Source organism: Spinacia oleracea, unplaced genomic scaffold, assembly GCF_020520425.1.
Source record: "Spinacia oleracea cultivar Varoflay unplaced genomic scaffold, BTI_SOV_V1 SOVchr0_195, whole genome shotgun sequence".
NCBI lineage: Eukaryota > Viridiplantae > Streptophyta > Magnoliopsida > Caryophyllales > Amaranthaceae > Spinacia > Spinacia oleracea.
This window is the reverse complement of record NW_026614523.1, coordinates 1-16,981: the sequence shown is the minus strand read 5'-3', so window position 1 is coordinate 16,981 and position 16,981 is coordinate 1. Positions and strand designations below refer to the sequence as shown.

General features: G+C 47.3%; 1 protein-coding gene across 1 annotated transcript; it reads right to left on the bottom strand.

The window, feature by feature from the left end:
* Positions 1 to 1,736: 1,736 nt before the first annotated feature.
* LOC130465396 (eukaryotic translation initiation factor-like) lies at positions 1,737 to 2,439 on the bottom strand (the record flags this gene model as incomplete). Its single annotated transcript, XM_056834137.1, is given in 5 exon segments — positions 1,737 to 1,961; positions 2,019 to 2,074; positions 2,077 to 2,103; positions 2,106 to 2,142; positions 2,266 to 2,439. Coding segments are annotated over 5 exon segments (519 nt in total), but the record flags the coding sequence as incomplete, so codon positions are not given.
* Positions 2,440 to 16,981: the final 14,542 nt, after the last annotated feature.

Here is a 16,981-nt window from a genome sequence, read left to right as displayed (position 1 = left end):
AGGTAAAGATCCTACAAAAAGAACCAGATGAACATAAGAGTTCATGAAAACAAATGTCCAAGAGTTTCAGCAAGCTCAAAAAATTAGTCATTACCTTAATAACAGACACACTGGTTTATAGATTATCAGATTATCAGACACACTGGTTTATAGATGAATCTATTCATCGGTTTGCATCAATGTAAATCAAAAATTGAAAGTCATGAGCAGCTGCTGTGAGCTAGCCACCAGATATTGCATCAATATTCTGCGAATTTACTTTCATAAATATAGGATTTGAGACCATCTGTAAGGTAGCTTTGAATTTATTAGTCAGACCGTGATCTATTAGGTGCTCAAACTAACGCAAATCAGCCTCGGTATCATAATGCACGAACAGAACAGAATGAACAACATAGGATGCACAGAACAACACAGAACAGAACATGAACGAATAGAACAGAATAACAACTAAAATGAACAGATCACACCTGCTGCTGTCAGAACTGCTGCTCCAGAACTGCTGCTTCAGAATTGCTGCACATAAATAGCAAGACCAGAAATTTATTAGAAACACAACGAGAAATAACCATTCTTAAGAAATCCAGGGGGGTTGGAAAGCTAGAAGGTGAGGAAACATGAACAAAGAAACAAGAATAAAACTCACTGTGTACATTATAGGCAGAAGAAACAATAAAATTGATCATAACCATGTTGAATTGAGCCATAAATTCTACACCTAACTCAAGAAGAAAAGTCAGAATAATGCTCTACTTTTACCAAAAAAAAATTGAGCATGATTCTACAATTTTATGTGTGATTACAGTCACTAGTGTGGTCTCTAGGAATCCTATATAAAAAATCTGTGTTCTAATCTTGTTTGCAACTATGGCCGACTGGCCATGCCTCCTTTGCAGCAAGAAAAATATTCACTATTTTCAGAATAGTACAAAATGCATAAAACATCTTCAATGGCTCGAATATAAATGTGACTATTAATTTCATAGAGGCCAGCAAAAGAACTCGTTCTTCCATTTTAAGATCAAAGGGAACAAAATGAATTTACAAATGTTCTGAACTTCTCTTCTAATTACTCAAGAGTTAGCTAATCAAGTAATGAACAATTTAAGGTGCATGGTAGAGAAAGATCAAGCTGTAAATCCTTACGATAAAAGATGGGAAGAAGAAGCTGAGAATGATCAAACTTCGGCAGGGCATACTTCCTACAGTATTCAAGAAAACGGCAGCTGCAATAACCCTACAAATGAAGAAAACAGCTTCGCCCAATTTGAACATTCTTGGCCTGCATTCTCTGGTTGTCACTTTCTCAAGCAGATTGAACTTGGACCAATAACAACGGCACGTCGACAAACCATTTTTCCTCACCAGCTTCCTCAGCAGCATAACACTGACATGATCACGAACTTGATCATCTCAGAATCACGAACTTGATCAGCAAATATGCAACCTTGTAAAAGCAGAATGTGAATTAATGTGATTAACTCTGTCATGGTTACAAGTGTAAACTTGATCGAATTAATTTACAAATAGTTTCATCCATGCTATCGTAACCGCACCTCCATTGCTGACTTGCTCCAGCTCTTCCTTTCCGAAAACACCAGTGCAAACTCCTATTGCCATAGCTCCCTCAGATTCAGCTGCTATAATATCATTTGGCTGCAAAAGAATATACACATAATTCAAAAGACAAAAACAAAAATAAAAATTCATTACCATGAAAATTATTGTGCGACATTTCAAAAATCATATAGTAATGGACAACAAAGTCTACCCATCCAAATTCTACAGAATACACTTTCAAATCCACCAATCTGATGTCCCTGTGCCCAAAGTCCAAACACGAAAACCTCATGTCCAGCATAAGAACATTGCACGGTAAGCACAGGCAACAAAGTATAATGAAAAGCATGAACTTGTCGAACAACAAGTAGAAGACAAAAGCCTAGATATTTGCCTATGGCCTACGATGTTTATAATTTAGAGAACAAGTTATGCCAAAAGAAAAAGAAAAAATAAACCTGCACAGCCTCATTCGCAGCATTTCTTGTCCACAGTGAAAGTTTGTCTCCCTTGAACGCGCACTAGCAACCACACCACATATCTATCAGCTTCATCGAACTGCTCCCCAGTTAGAGCCATCAACTGCTCAAAAGAAAAATTTCAACAAATAGTTAAGCACTTAAGCCACGTGGTTGGAAGTTAGACTGTACGGAAAAAAACAAGTTTATTGGGGGGTATGCTTCGGTCAAAATGTTACAAAATTACAGTTTCAAGCCACATTGCCTCAAGATTCGTCTTTCTGCTAGCAGAAACAGTCCACTTGCCTCCATGTGCACACTCAGGATCCTCCCATTTAGGTTCAACTCCAGCCTTGAACAAATGGAAATCAGCGTTTGCTACTAACTTGCCGGGCTTGAATATCTGATCATACAGGCTGCATAAAAGATTCAATTTTCATCTCAGAATGGGCATTGTTCGACTGGATAAATCAATAATTTGTAAGGTTGATTTACTTTATTCTCCACTCACAAGGGAAAGCATTTCATCCATGAAAGAATTATTCGAATTTTCCCATTAAAACTCCAAAGTTAACAATGCCCCACATATTTTCTTATATCTTTCTAACAATGCTAATGAAGATAGCTATTGCATCTCCCAAAAATATTGCATTCTACAGATCCTAGAATCGTTGGTTTCTATATATTATAGGCAAGGCTTGCATTAAAAAAACATATCAAACATCTAACACAAACCAACCAAATTAAAAATTCAACCAAGTATGAATTATAAAACCCCTCCCTATCCTTGGAAATCGACATCAAGTGGACGAAACTATAATGATCTAGCATAATATTCCCCAGCTAACCTTATTAATGATTCCCAAAACATGTAATCACGCCAACAATAAGCTAAATTTATACCATAAATTAATCAAATTAACTAAAATTAGGGCAAATAAGAGCTAATCCAGCCAAAAGTTCACAAAACTTGCACCAAATAAAAGTAAAAAAAGAACTAATTATTCTACAGCATAAACAAAATTAACAAACCCAATTCAAAAAAATCAAAACCCACTTTAGACAAAAAAAAAAATCAATCAAAACTAACAAAAACTTATAAAACCCCAGAAAGCAAAATCAATCAATATTAAAATCTGAGACAAAATAATATCAACAATTAAATTCAATTAAAATGCATAATTAAAATTCAATCATAATGTCTACAATTAAAATTAAAATACACAATTAAATTCAATAAATATCAAAATTAAAATTCAATACCTAAGAGAGGAGAGAGGACAATGAACAATGGAGGCGGAGTGGGCGGCGGCGGCTGTGCTGTGGGAGACTGCCTTGGGCAGCGGCGTGCTGTGGGCGACTGCCGTGGGCGGCGGATCTAAATAGGGAGCGGCAGAACCGCAGGGGAAGCAGGTTTAGGGGAACCGCAGGGTTTAGGGGAATGGCAGAACCGCAGGGGAGGCAAGAAGGAGTGCAGCGCAAGGGGAAAGCAGTGGAGGAGTGGGCGACGGCAGTGAACGATGGCTGCCGGGGTGAGAACGAAGCAGTGTTGGTGTGGGTTTCGTTTAGGAATTGGGAGTAGAAGCAGTGTTGGTTTCGTTTGGGAGTAGAAGCAATGTTTCAATTCGTTTGCCGAATACCCTAAGTCAGAATGGTGAAGGCGCGAATTTGAAAGGAAAAAAAATACACATTGCGTCGCCGCTTTGTTAAACTGCGTGGGCAAATGACTCTAGGATGCTACCAGAGTCATTTGCCTCGCAGAATAGTAAAAATGCGACGCACTGATTGAGTAAATTGCGTCGCAGTTTTACTAATCTGCGACGCAAATGACTCTGGGAGCATCCTAGAGTCATTTGCCTCGCAGTTTAACAAAGCTGCGACGCAAATGACTAAATTTTATGTGAAATTTGTCTTTTGCGTCACATGTTCAGAATGGCGACGCAACTTGCAAGCGATGCAATTTAAACGTTTTTCCATAGTGAAGGTAAGCATGACCCAAGAAAGGTAAGCAAGGGCACGACATGGCCCAAGCAAGGCAAGGCATGACCCAAGAAAGGTAAGCAAGGGCACGACATGTCCCAAGCAAGGCAAGGCATGACCCAAGAAGGTAAGCAAGGGCACGACATGGCCCAAGCAAGGCACGGCATGACCCAAGAAAGGTAGCAAGGGTACGACATGGCCCAAGCAAGGCAAGGCATGACCCAAGAAAGGTAAGCAAGGGTACGACATGGCCCAAGCAAGGTAGCATGACCCAAGAAAGTAAGCAAGGGCACGACATGGCCCAAGCAAGGTAAGCATCACCCAAGAAAGGTTAAGCAAGGGCACGACATGGCCCAAGCAAGGTAAACAAGACCCAAGAAAGGTAAGCAAGGGCACGACATGGCCCAAGCAAGGCAAAGCATGACCCAGAAAGGTAAGCATGACCAAGCAAGGTAAGGCATGACCCAAGAAAAGGTAAGCAAGGGCACGACATGGCCCAAGCAAGGCAAGGCATGACCCAAGAAGGTAAGCAAGGGTACGACATGGCCAAGCAAAGGCAAGGCATGCCCAAGAAAGGTAAGCAAGGCTACGACATGGCCCAAGGCAAGGCAAGGCATGACCCAAGAAAGGTAAGCAAGGGCACGACATGGCCCAAGCAAGGTAAGCATGACCCAAGAAAGGCAAGCAAGGGCACGAACTTGGCCCAAGCAAGGCAAGGCATGACCCAAGAAAGGCAAGCAAGGGCACGACACGGCCCAAGCAAAGGCAAGACATGACCCAAGAAAGGTAAGCAAGGGTAAGACATGGCCCAAGCAAGGGACGCATGACCAAGAAAGGTAAGCAAGGGCACGACATGGCCCAAGCAAGGGCAAGGCATGACCCAAGAAAGGTAAGCAAGGCCACGACATGGCCCAAGAAAGTTAAGCATGACCCAAGAAAGGCAAGCAAGGGCCACGACTTGGCCCAAGCAAGGCAAGGCATGACCAAAGAAAGGTAAGCAAGGGCACGACATGGCCCAAGCAAGGCAAGGCATGACCCAAGAAAGGTAAGCAAGGGCACGACATGGCCCAAGCAAGGTAAGCATGACCCAAGAAAGGCAAGCAAGGGCACGACATGGCCCAAGCAAGGCAAGGCATGACCCAAGAAAGGTAAGCAAGGGCACGACATGGCCCAAGCAAGGCAAGGCATGACCCAAGAAAGGTAAGCAAGGGCACGACATGGCCCAAGCAAGGAAGCAGGACCCAAAGAAAGGTAAGCAAGGGCACGACATGGCCCAAGCAAGGCAAGCATGACCAAGAAAGGTAAGCAAGGGCACGACATGGCCCAAGCAAGGTAAGCATGACCCAGAAAGGCAAGCAAGGGCACGACTTGGCCCAAGCAAGGCAAGGCATGACCCAAGAAAGGTAAGCAAGGGCACGACATGGCCCAAGCAAGGCAAGGCATGACCCAAGAAAGGTAAGCAAGGGCACGACATGGCCCAAGCAAGGGAAGCATGACCAAGAAAGGTAAGCAAGGGCACGACATGGCCCAAGCAAGGCAAGGCATGACCAAGAAAGGCAAGCAAGGGCACGACATGGCCCAAGCAAGGCAAGGCATGACCCAAGAAAGGTAAGCAAGGGCCGACATGGCAAGCAAGGCAAGGCATGACCCAAGAAAGGTAAGCAAGGGCACGACCATGGCCCAAGCAAGGAAGCATGACCCAAGAAAGGTAAGCAAGGGCACGACATGGCCCAAGCAAGGCAAGGCATGACCCAAGAAAGGTAAGCAAGGGCACGACATGGCCCAAGCAAGGTAAAGCATGACCCAAGAAAGGAAGCAAGGGCACGACTTGGCCCAAGCAAGGCAAGGCATGACCAAGAAAGGTAAGCAAGGGCACGACATGGCCCAAGCAAGGCAAGGCATGACCCAAGAAAGGTAAGCAAGGGCACGACATGGCCCAAGCAAGGGAAGCATGACCCAAGAAAGGTAAGCAAGGGCACGACATGGCCCAAGCAAGGCAAGGCATGACCCAAGAAAGGCAAGCAAGGGCACGACATGGCCCAAGCAAGGCAAGGCATGACCCAAGAAAGGTAAGCAAGGGCACGACATGGCCCAAGCAAGGAAGGCATGACCCAAGAAAGGTAAGCAAGGGCACGACATGGCCAAGCAAGGCAAGGCATGACCAAGAAAGGTAAGCAAGGGCACGACATGGCCCAAACAAGGTAAGCATGACCCAAGAAAGGTAAGCAAGGGCACGACATGTCCCAAGCAAGGCAAGGCATGACCCAAGAAAGGTAAGCAAGGGCACGACATGGCCCAAGCAAGGCAAGGCATGACCCAAGAAAGGTAAGCAAGGGTACGACATGGGCCAAGCAAGGCTAGCATGACCCAAGAAAGGTAAGCAAGGGCACGACATGGCCCAAGCAAGGCAGGCATGACCAAGAAAGGTAAGCAAGGCACGACATGGCCCAAGCAAGGCAAGGCATGACCCAAGAAAGGTAAGCAAGGGCACGACATGGCCCAAGCAAGGCAAGGCATGACCCAAGAAAGGTAAGCAAGGGCACGACATGGCCCAAGCAAGGCAAGGCATGACCAAGAAAGGCAAGCAAGGGCACGACATGGCCCAAGCAAGGTAAGCATGACCCAAGAAAGGCAAGCAAGGGCACGACTGCCCAAGCAAGGCAAGGCATGACCCAGAAAGGTAAGCAAGGGCACGACATGGCCCAGAAAGGCAAGGCATGACCCAAGAAAGGTAAGCAAGGGCACGACATGGCCCAAGCAAGGCAAGGCATGACCCAAGAAAGGCAAGCAAGGGCACGACATGGCCCAAGCAAGGTAAGCATGACCCAAGAAAGGTAAGCAAGGGCACGACATGGCCCAAGCAAGGCAAGCATGACCCAAGAAAGGTAAGCAAGGGCACGACATGGGCCAAAGCAAGGAAGCATGACCCAAGAAAGGCAAGCAAGGGCACGACATGGCCCAAGCAAGGCAAGGCATGACCCAAGAAAGGTAAGCAGGGCACGACATGGCCCAAGAAAGGCAAGGCATGACCCAAGAAAGGTAAGCAGGGCACGACATGGCCAAGCAAGGCAAGGCATGACCCAAGAAAGGTAAGCAAGGGCACGACATGGCCCAAGCAAGGTAAGCATGACCCAAGAAAGGTAAGCAAGGGCACGACATGGCCCAAGCAAGGTAAGCATGACCCAAGAAAGGAAAGCAAGGGCACGACATGGCCCAAGCAAGGTAAGCATGACCCAAGAAAGGTAAGCAAGGGCACGACATGGCCCAAGCAAGGCAAGGCATGACCCAGAAAGGCAAGCAAGGGCACGACATGGCCCAAGCAAGGTAAGCATGACCAAGAAAGGCAAGCAAGGGCACGACATGGCCCAAGCAAGGAAGGCATGACCAAGAAAGGTAAGCAAGGGCACGACATGGCCCAAGAAAGGCAAGGCATGACCCAAGAAAGGTAAGCAAGGGCACGACATGGCCCAAGCAAGGCAAGGCATGACCCAAGAAAGGTAAGCAAGGGCACGACATGGCCCAAGCAAGGTAAGCATGACCCAAGAAAGGTAAGCAAGGGCACGACATGGCCCAAGCAAGGTAAGCATCACCCAAGAAAGGTAAGCAAGGGCACGACATGGCCCAAGCAAGGTAAACATGACCCAAGAAAGGTAAGCAAGGGCACGACATGGCCCAAGCAAGGCAAAGCATGACCCACAAGGAAAGGTAGGCATGACCCAAGCAAGGTAAGGCATGACCAAGAAAGGTAAGCAAGGGCACGACATGGCCCAAGCAAAGCAAGGCATGACCAAGAAAGGTAAGCAAGGGCACGACATGGCCCAAGCAAGGCAAGGCATGACCAAGAAAGGTAAGCAAAGGTACGACATGGCCCAAGCAAGGAAGGCATGACCAAGAAAGGTAAGCAAGGGCACGGGACATGGCCCAAGCAAGTAAGCATGACCCAAGAAAGGCAAGCAAGGGCACGACTTGGCCCAAGCAAGGCAAGGCATGACCCAAGAAAGGCAAGCAAGGGCACGACATGGCCAAGCAAGGCAGGCATGACCCAAGAAAGGTAAGCAAGGGCACGACATGGACCAAGCAAGGCAAGCATGACCAAGAAAGGTAAGCAAGGGCACGACATGGCCCAAGCAAGGCAAGGCATGACCAAGAAAGGTAAGCAAGGCACGACATGGCCCAAGAAAGTAAGCATGACCCAAGAAAGGCAAGCAAGGGCACGACTTGGCCCAAGCAAGGCAAGGCATGACCCAAGAAAGGTAAGCAAGGGCACGACATGGCCCAAGCAAGCAAGGCATGACCCAAGAAAGGTAAGCAAGGGCACGACATGGCCCAAGCAAGGTAAGCATGACAAGAAAGGAAGCAAGGGCACGACATGGCCCAAGCAAGGCAAGGCATGACCCAAGAAAGGTAAGCAAGGGCACGACATGGCCCAAGCAAGGCAAGGCATGACCCAAGAAAGGTAAGCAAGGGCACGACATGGCCCAAGCAAGGCAAGCATGACCCAAGAAAGGTAAGCAAGGGCACGACATGGCCCAAGCAAGGCAAGGCATGACCAAAGAAAGGTAAGCAAGGGCACGACATGGCCAAGCAAGGTAAGCATGACCCAAGAAAGGCAAGCAAGGGCACGACTTGGCCCAAGCAAGGCAAGGCGACCAAGAAAGGTAAGCAAGGGCACGACATGGCCCAAGCAAGGCAAGCATGACCAAGAAAGGTAAGCAAGGGCACGACATGGCCCAAGCAAGGGAAGCATGACCCAAGAAAGGTAAGCAAGGGCACGACATGGCCCAAGCAAGGCAAGGCATGACCCAAGAAAGGCAAGCAAGGGCACGACATGGCCAAGCAAGGCAAGGCATGACCCAAGAAAGGTAAGCAAGGGCACGACATGGCCCAAGCAAGGCAAGGCATGACCCAAGAAAGGTAAGCAAGGGCACGACATGGCCAAGCAAGGCAAGGCATGACCAAGAAGAAAGGTAAGCAAGGGCACGACATGGCCCAAACAAGGTAAGCATGACCCAAGAAAGGTAAGCAAGGGCACGACATGGCCCAAGCAAGGCAAGGCATGACCAAGAAAGGTAAGCAAGGGCACGACATGCCCAAGCAAGGCAAGGCATGACCCAAGAAAGGTAAGCAAGGGCACGACATGGCCAAGCAAGGCAAGGCATGACCCAAGAAAGGAAGCAAGGGCACGACATGGCCCAAGCAAGGCTAGCATGACCCAAGAAAGGTAAGCAAAGGCACGACATGGCCCAAGCAAGGCAAGGCATGACCCAAGAAAGGTAAGCAAGGGCACGACATGGCCCAAGCAAGGCAAGGCATGACCCAAGAAAGGTAAGCAAGGGCACGACATGCCCAAGCAAGGCAAGGCATGACCAAGAAAGGTAAGCAAGGGCACGACATGGCCCAAGCAAGGCAAGGCATGACCCAAGAAAGGCAAGCAAGGGCACGACATGGCCCAAGCAAGGTAGCATGACCAAGAAAGGAAGCAAGGGCACGACATGGCCCAAGCAAGGCAAGCATGACCCAAGAAAGGTAAGCAAGGGCACGACATGGCCAAGAAAGGCAAGGCATGACCCAAGAAAGGTAAGCAAGGGCACGACATGGCCCAAGCAAGGCAAGGCATGACCAAGAAAGGTAAGCAAGGGCACGACATGGCCCAAGCAAGGTAGCATGACCCAAGAAAGGAAGCAAGGGCACGACATGGCCCAAGCAAGGAAAGCATGACCAAGAAAGGTAAGCAAGGGCACGACATGGCCAAGCAAGGCAAGGCATGACCAAGAAAGGTAAGCAAGGGCACGACATGGCCCAAACAAGGTAAGCATGACCAAGAAAGGTAAGCAAGGGCACGACATGGCCCAAACAAGGCAAGGCATGACCCAAGAAAGGTAAGCAAGGGCACGACATGGCCCAAGCAAGGCAAGGCATGACCCAAGAAAGGAAGCAAGGGCACGACATGGCCCAAGCAAGGCAAGGCATGACCCAAGAAAGGTAAGCAAGGGCACGACATGGCCCAAGCAAGGCAAGGCATGACCCAAGAAAGGTAAGCAAGGGCACGACATGGCCCAAGCAAGGTAAGCATGACCCAAGAAAGGCAAGCAAGGGCACGACATGGCCCAAGCAAGGCAAGGCATGACCCAAGAAAGGTAAGCATGGGCACGACATGGCCCAAGCAAGGCAAGGCATGACCCAAGAAAGGTAAGCAAGGGCACGACATGGCCCAAGCAAAGGAAGCATGACCCAAGAAAGGTAAGCAAGGGCACGACTGGCCCAAGCAAGGCAAGGCATGACCCAAGAAAGGCAGCATGGGCACGACATGGCCCAAGAAGGCAAGGCATGACCCAAGAAAGGTAAGCAAGGGCACGACATGGCCCAAGCAAGGCAAGCATGACCCAAGAAAGGTAAGCAAGGGTACGACATGGCCAAGCAAGGTAAGCATGACCCAGAAAGGTAAGCAAGGGCACGACATGGCCAAGCAAGGTAAGCATCACCCAAGAAAGGTAAGCAAGGGCACGACATGGCCCAAGCAAGGCAAACAAGACCCAAGAAAGGTAAGCAAGGGCACGACATGGCCCAAGCAAGGCAAAGCATGACCCAAGAAAGGTAAGCAAGGGCACGACATGGCCCAAGCAAGGCAAGGCATGACCCAAGAAAGGCAAGCAAGGGCACGACATGGCCCAAGCAAGGTAAGCATGACCCAAGAAAGGCAAGCAAGGGCACGACTGGCCCAAGCAAGGCAAGCATGACCCAAGAAAGGTAAGCAGGGCACGACATGGCCAAGCAAGGCAAGGCATGACCAAGAAAGGTAAGCAAGGGCACGACATGGCCCAAGCAAGGTAAGCATGACCCAAGAAAGGTAAGCAAGGGCACGACATGGCCCAAGCAAGGCAAGGCATGACCCAAGAAGGTAAGCAAGGGCACGACATGGCCCAAGCAAGGCAAGGCATGACCCAAGAAAGGTAAGCAAGGGCACGACATGGCCCAAGCAAGGCAAGCATGACCCAAGAAAGGTAAGCAAGGGCACGACATGGCCAAGCAAGGTAAGCATGACCCAAGAAAGGTAGCAAGGGCACGACATGGCCAAGCAAGGCAAGCATGACCCAAGAAAGGTAAGCAAGGGCACGACATGGCCCAAGCAAGGTAAGCATGACCCAAGAAAGGCAAGCAAGGGCACGACATGGCCAAGCAAGGCAAGGCATGACCCAAGAAAGGTAAGCAAGGGCACGACATGGCCCAAGCAGGCAAGGCATGACCCAAGAAAGGTAAGCAAGGGCACGACATGGCCCAGCAAGGGAAGCATGACCCAAGAAAGGTAAGCAAGGGCACGACATGGCCCAAGCAAGGCAAGGCATGACCCAAGAAAGGCAAGCAAGGGCACGACATGGCCCAAGCAAGGCAAGGCATAACCCAAGAAAGGTAAGCAAGGGCACGACATGGCCAAGCAAGGCAAGGCATGACCCAAGATAGGTAAGCAAGGGCACGACATGGCCAAGCAAGGCAAGGCATGACCAAGAAAGGTAAGCAAGGGCACGACATGGCCCAACAAGGTAAGCATGACCCAAGAAAGGTAAGCAAGGGCACGACATGGCCCAAGCAACGCAAGGCATGACCCAAGAAAGTAAGCAAGGGCACGACATGTCCCAAGCAAGGCAAGGCATGACCAAAGAAAGGTAAGCAAGGGCACGACATGGCCCAAAGACAAGGCATGACTCAAGAAAGGTAAGCAAGGGTACGACTGGCCCAAGCAAGGTAAGCATGACCCAAGAAAGGTAAGCAAGGGCACGACATGGCCAAGCAAGGCAAGCATGACCCAAGAAAGGTAAGCAAGGGCACGACATGGCCAAGCAAGGCAAGCATGACCCAAGAAAGGTAAGCAAGGGCACGACATGGCCCAAGCAAGGCAAGGCATAACCAAAGAAAGGTAAGCAAGGGCACGACATGGCCAAGCAAGGGAAGCATGACCAAGAAAGGTAAGCAAGGGCACGACATGGCCCAAGCAAGGCAAGGCATGACCCAAGAAAGTAAGCAAGGGCACGACATGGCCCAAGCAAGTAAGCATGACCCAAGAAAGGCAAGCAAGGGCACGATGGCCAAGCAAGGCAAGGCATGACCCAGAAAGGTAAGCAAGGGCACGACATGGCCCAAGCAAGGCAAGGCATGACCCAAGAAAGGTAAGCAAGGGCACGACATGGCCCAAGCAAGGCAAGGCATGACCCGAGAAAGGAAAGCAAGGGCACGACATGGCCCAAGCAAGGTAAGCATGACCCAAGAAAGGTAAGCAAGGGCACGACATGGGCCAAGCAAGGCAAGCATGACCAAAGAAGGGTAAGCAAGGGCACGACATGGCCCAAGCAAGGGAAGCATGACCCAAGAAAGGTAAGCAAGGGCACGACATGGCCCAAGCAAGGCAAGGCATGACCACCAAGAAAGGTAAGCAAGGGCACGACATGGCAAAGCAAGCAAGGGACGCATGGCCCAAGCAAGGTAAGCATGACCCAAGAAGGTAAACAAGGGCACGACATGCCAAGCAAGGCAAGGCATGACCCAAGAAAGGTAACCAAGGGCACGACATGGCCCAAGCAAGTAAGCATGACCCAAGAAAGGCAAGCAAGGGCACGACTTGGCCAAGCAAGGCAAGGCATGACCCAAGAAAGGTAAGCAAGGGCACGACATGGCCCAAGCAAGGCAAGGCATGACCAAAGAAAGGTAAGCAAGGGCACGACATGGCCCAAGCAAGGGAAGCATGACCCAAGAAAGGTAAGCAAGGGCACGACATGGCCAAGCAAGGCAAGGCATGACCCAAGAAAGGCAAGCAAGGGCACGACATGGCCCAAGCAGGCAAGGCATGACCCAGAAGGTAAGCAAGGGCACGACATGGCCAAGCAAGGCAAGGCATGACCCAAGATAGGTAAGCAAGGGCACGACATGGCCAAGCAAGGCAAAAGGCATGACAAGAAAGGTAAGCAAGGGCACGACATGGCCCAAACAAGGTAAGCATGACCCAAGAAAGGTAAGCAAGGCACGACATGGCCCAAGCAAGGCAAGGCATGACCCAAGAAGGTAAGCAAGGGCACGACATGCCCAAGCAAGGCAAGGCATGACCCAAGAAAGGTAAGCAAGGGCACGACATGGCCCAAGCAAGGCAAGGCATGACCCAAGAAAGGTAAGCAAGGGTACGACATGGCCCAAGCAGGGGTAAGCATGACCCAAGAAAGGTAAGCAAGGGCACGACATGGCCCAAGCAAGGCAAGCATGACCCAAGAAAGGTAAGCAAGGGCACGACATGGCCAAGCAGGCAAGCATGACCCAGAAAGGTAAGCAAGGGCACGACATGGCCCAAGCAAGGCAAGGCATGACAAGAAAGGTAAGCAAGGGCACGACATGGCCCAACAAGGTAAGCATGACCCAAGAAAGGTAAGCAAGGGCACGACATGGCCCAAGCAAGGCAAGGCAGACCCAAGAAAGGTAAGCAAGCGCACGACATGGCCCAAGAAAGGCAAGGCATGACCCAAGAAAGGTAACAAGGGCACGACATGTCCCAAGCAAGGCAAGGCATGACCCAAGAAAGGTAAGCAAGGGCACGACATGGCCCAAGCAAGGCAAGCATGACCCAAGAAAGGTAAGCAAGGGCACGACATGGCCCAAGCAAGGCAAGCATGACCCAAGAAAGGTAAGCAAGGGCACGACTGGCCAAGCAAGGCAAGGCATGACCCAAGATAGGTAAGCAAGGGCACGACATGGCCAAGCAAGGCAAGGCATGACCAAGAAAGGTAAGCAAGGGCACGACATGGCCCAAACAAGGGTAAGCATGACCCAAGAAAGGTAAGCAAGGGCACGACATGGCCCAAGCAAGGCAAGGCATGACCCAAGAAAGGTAAGCAAGGGCACGACATGTCCCAAGCAAGGCAAGGCATGACCCAAGAAAGGTAAGCAAGGGCACGACATGGCCCAAGCAAGGCAAGGCATGACCCAAGAAAGGTAAGCAAGGGTACGACATGGCCCAAGCAAGGTAAGCATGACCCAAGAAAGGTAAGCAAGGGCACGACATGGCCCAAGCAAGGAAGCATGACCAAGAAAGGTAAGCAAGGGCACGACATGCCCAAGCAAGGCAAGCATGACCCAAGAAAGGTAAGCAAGGGCACGACATGGCCCAAGCAAGGCAGGCATGACCCAAGAAAGGTAAGCAAGGGTACGACATGGCCCAAGGGCATATTTCCTTCAGTCTCCCACTGTCCTTAGGGACAAGTGTGCATTTCTAATCCTTGGTCGCTCGATGCTTGCTCTTGAACATAAGGTAAGAGTTGTCATCCTTATTATTCCAGAGGGGTTCCTCGGTTTCAGAGTTCAACGATCAAATAAACAGAAATCATAGCCTATGATTCATCCGAGCACGGCCATGCATTTCACATTTCTAGCTCTCCGAGTGGCCTGTACAACTTTTAAGCATCTCATCCGATTTATGGGAGGACAATCCCAATCTTGCGATCTTGAGATTAGATTCGTTTGATAGGTGATTACCTGAGCGTTGCCTTTATAGCCTCCTTTTACGGTGCGACGGTTGGTCAACGTCAAAGCAAACCAGTTCTCAAACAAGTAATCTCAAATCACTCAGGTATTGAGGATTTAGTGTCTAATAATTTAATGAAATTTACTTATGACAGACTATAATCTCTTACAGTAAAGTTTCATAGGGTCGTCCGATACTAGTCTTCCCAAAGTAAGTATCTATGCAAATGATTATAACATTGCCATGTCCACATAGTTCAAGAAACGAACTACTAGTCATCTTGCATTCTAATCGTCTAACGTTTTCTATGCGTCCAATTTTATAGAAAACTCGGACCGGGACATTTTCAACCTTGACAGTCAAGTTCACTTGATAGACATTTCTTAGTCACAGGACTGGTCCTGACAGTCTATCTTGAATATATCGTAAATTTGAAGGGACTCATCATTAATACAAAACCAAGATTAAATGGATATGAAAATACATTTCATATATGATAAATGTTCAACCCAATGTTTTACAAGCATGGGCCTCAAACCCATCTTCTAAAACAGTTCATGGAATTCAAAGCTGCTTGATTTCCAGTGCTACAAGTGAGTGTTGCTTCTCACTTGTTGCATAGGTTTAGTTATCATGCTTTGCAATCTTAATACCTTTTCATCGAATGTTCTTCGAGATATGATGATAAGATCTTTCGAGTGTGTTATATGTGATCTAGTCTTTCTTACTTCGATGGTGTTTTACTCATTTTGCAATGAAGAACCATCAAGTTAGCAGACGTTTTTTCTTGCTTCAAGAGGGTTCTACGCATTTTTCAATGAAGAATCATCAAGCCAGCAGATAGGTGATCTACCAAGTTCAGTAAGAAACTTTAAACAACCCTGTTTTATTGCTTCTAGGCAATAATTACTTTACTTCAACTTTATAGGTTGCTAGTGATGCTTTGTTGGAATTACTTATCCAAGCAGTTCACAGATATGTGGATACTCTCAATATATCTTAGAACATAGAAATCATTATTTTAATTTCCCACGCAACAACTCATGGTCTCCAACCCATGTTGCCATTCAAAACACGATGCTCTATAGCTCGTCCTTGCCAATGGTTACTCCAAAGGGGTCTTGCTTGATCCTTTGCCAGTGTTTCTGCGTGTAGCATCAATATTTAGCATTCTTTATTTCCTGAATCAAGAACTATTCCTATGTACCTTTTCAAGTACCATAAGTATTCTTGATCTCAATCTAGTTGATCTTCACTTAGATCAATAGAGATGGTATATGTTCGTCATGGCTAAAGTCATATGATACGTTTTTGGCGATCCTCAATTATATATACATGATAAATTCTTTTGCAGAATAATTCCCAATTGAATTCTATTCATGTAACTTTAGCTTATTCAATTTCAGCAGATACTGAATCCAGCTAAATTCTTGACATATAATATAGGTTAAGAATCTCATTAGACTCTTTGATGTTTAACTTAGTAAATTCTTATACAAGTTAAAACATCCTTTACTTAGATTTATTCATATGGGTCGAATATCTCCAATGGAGACTTTCGTGTTTGATTTAGTAATGCCATTACTTAATCCAAAAAAAATCATAAGATTTTGTAAATAGATCTTAATACCCAGTATGTACTAAGTTTCGCCATGGTCCATCATTGATGAATTATTTCAAATCTAAGTCATTAGCATTGAATGTTATTTCACAATAGAGAGATATGGTGTAATACACAGAGGACCAATTAAGTTTTAAGTACTCCCACTAAACTTCTTATATATCTATAAGAATCATGTACATTTTATGAAACTAAAATACTTATTAGCTTCACTAAAATACATTTCTAATTCCCAATTGCTTGCTTAAATCTGTACTTAGATTTCATAAGCTAGTTTCTTTTTCAAGCATTTATTTGGATCCACAAATCCTATGACATACCATGTATATAGTTATTCCATCATTTTATTGAGGAATTGTTTGTCATCCAATTGCTATATGTACCGATATGAATCATTGCTTGACTTATAGACTTGAGCATTCGATAGCTGAGGTTTCAACACAAATCCATGCCATGAATTTGCTTGTAACCTTTTAGCAACTAATCTAGCTTTGTGCGTGAACACAATTCCATGTTTGATGGTTTTTATCTTTAAAACAAACTTGCAACCAATAGGTGTGAAACTATTCTGCAAATCAAGAAAATTTCAATTTTTGTCATCAAAAACATGAGTAGTTTATGGCCTTTAACCAATTAAACATATAGTCTATATATGGCCTCTAACCATTTTAGGGAATCTGGGTTTCGTCATAGCTTTCTTACAAGTCACAAACTCATTAATCTACATGATAATAGTTGGACTGTAAGTTGTAGGTTTCTTCACTATCTAATAGAAGAATTGCATAGTTTCAGTGAGTGGAACTCTATGCTACTTGGGTATAGAACATCAAACAATAGAATATCAATAGCCACTTGAAAGTCCTT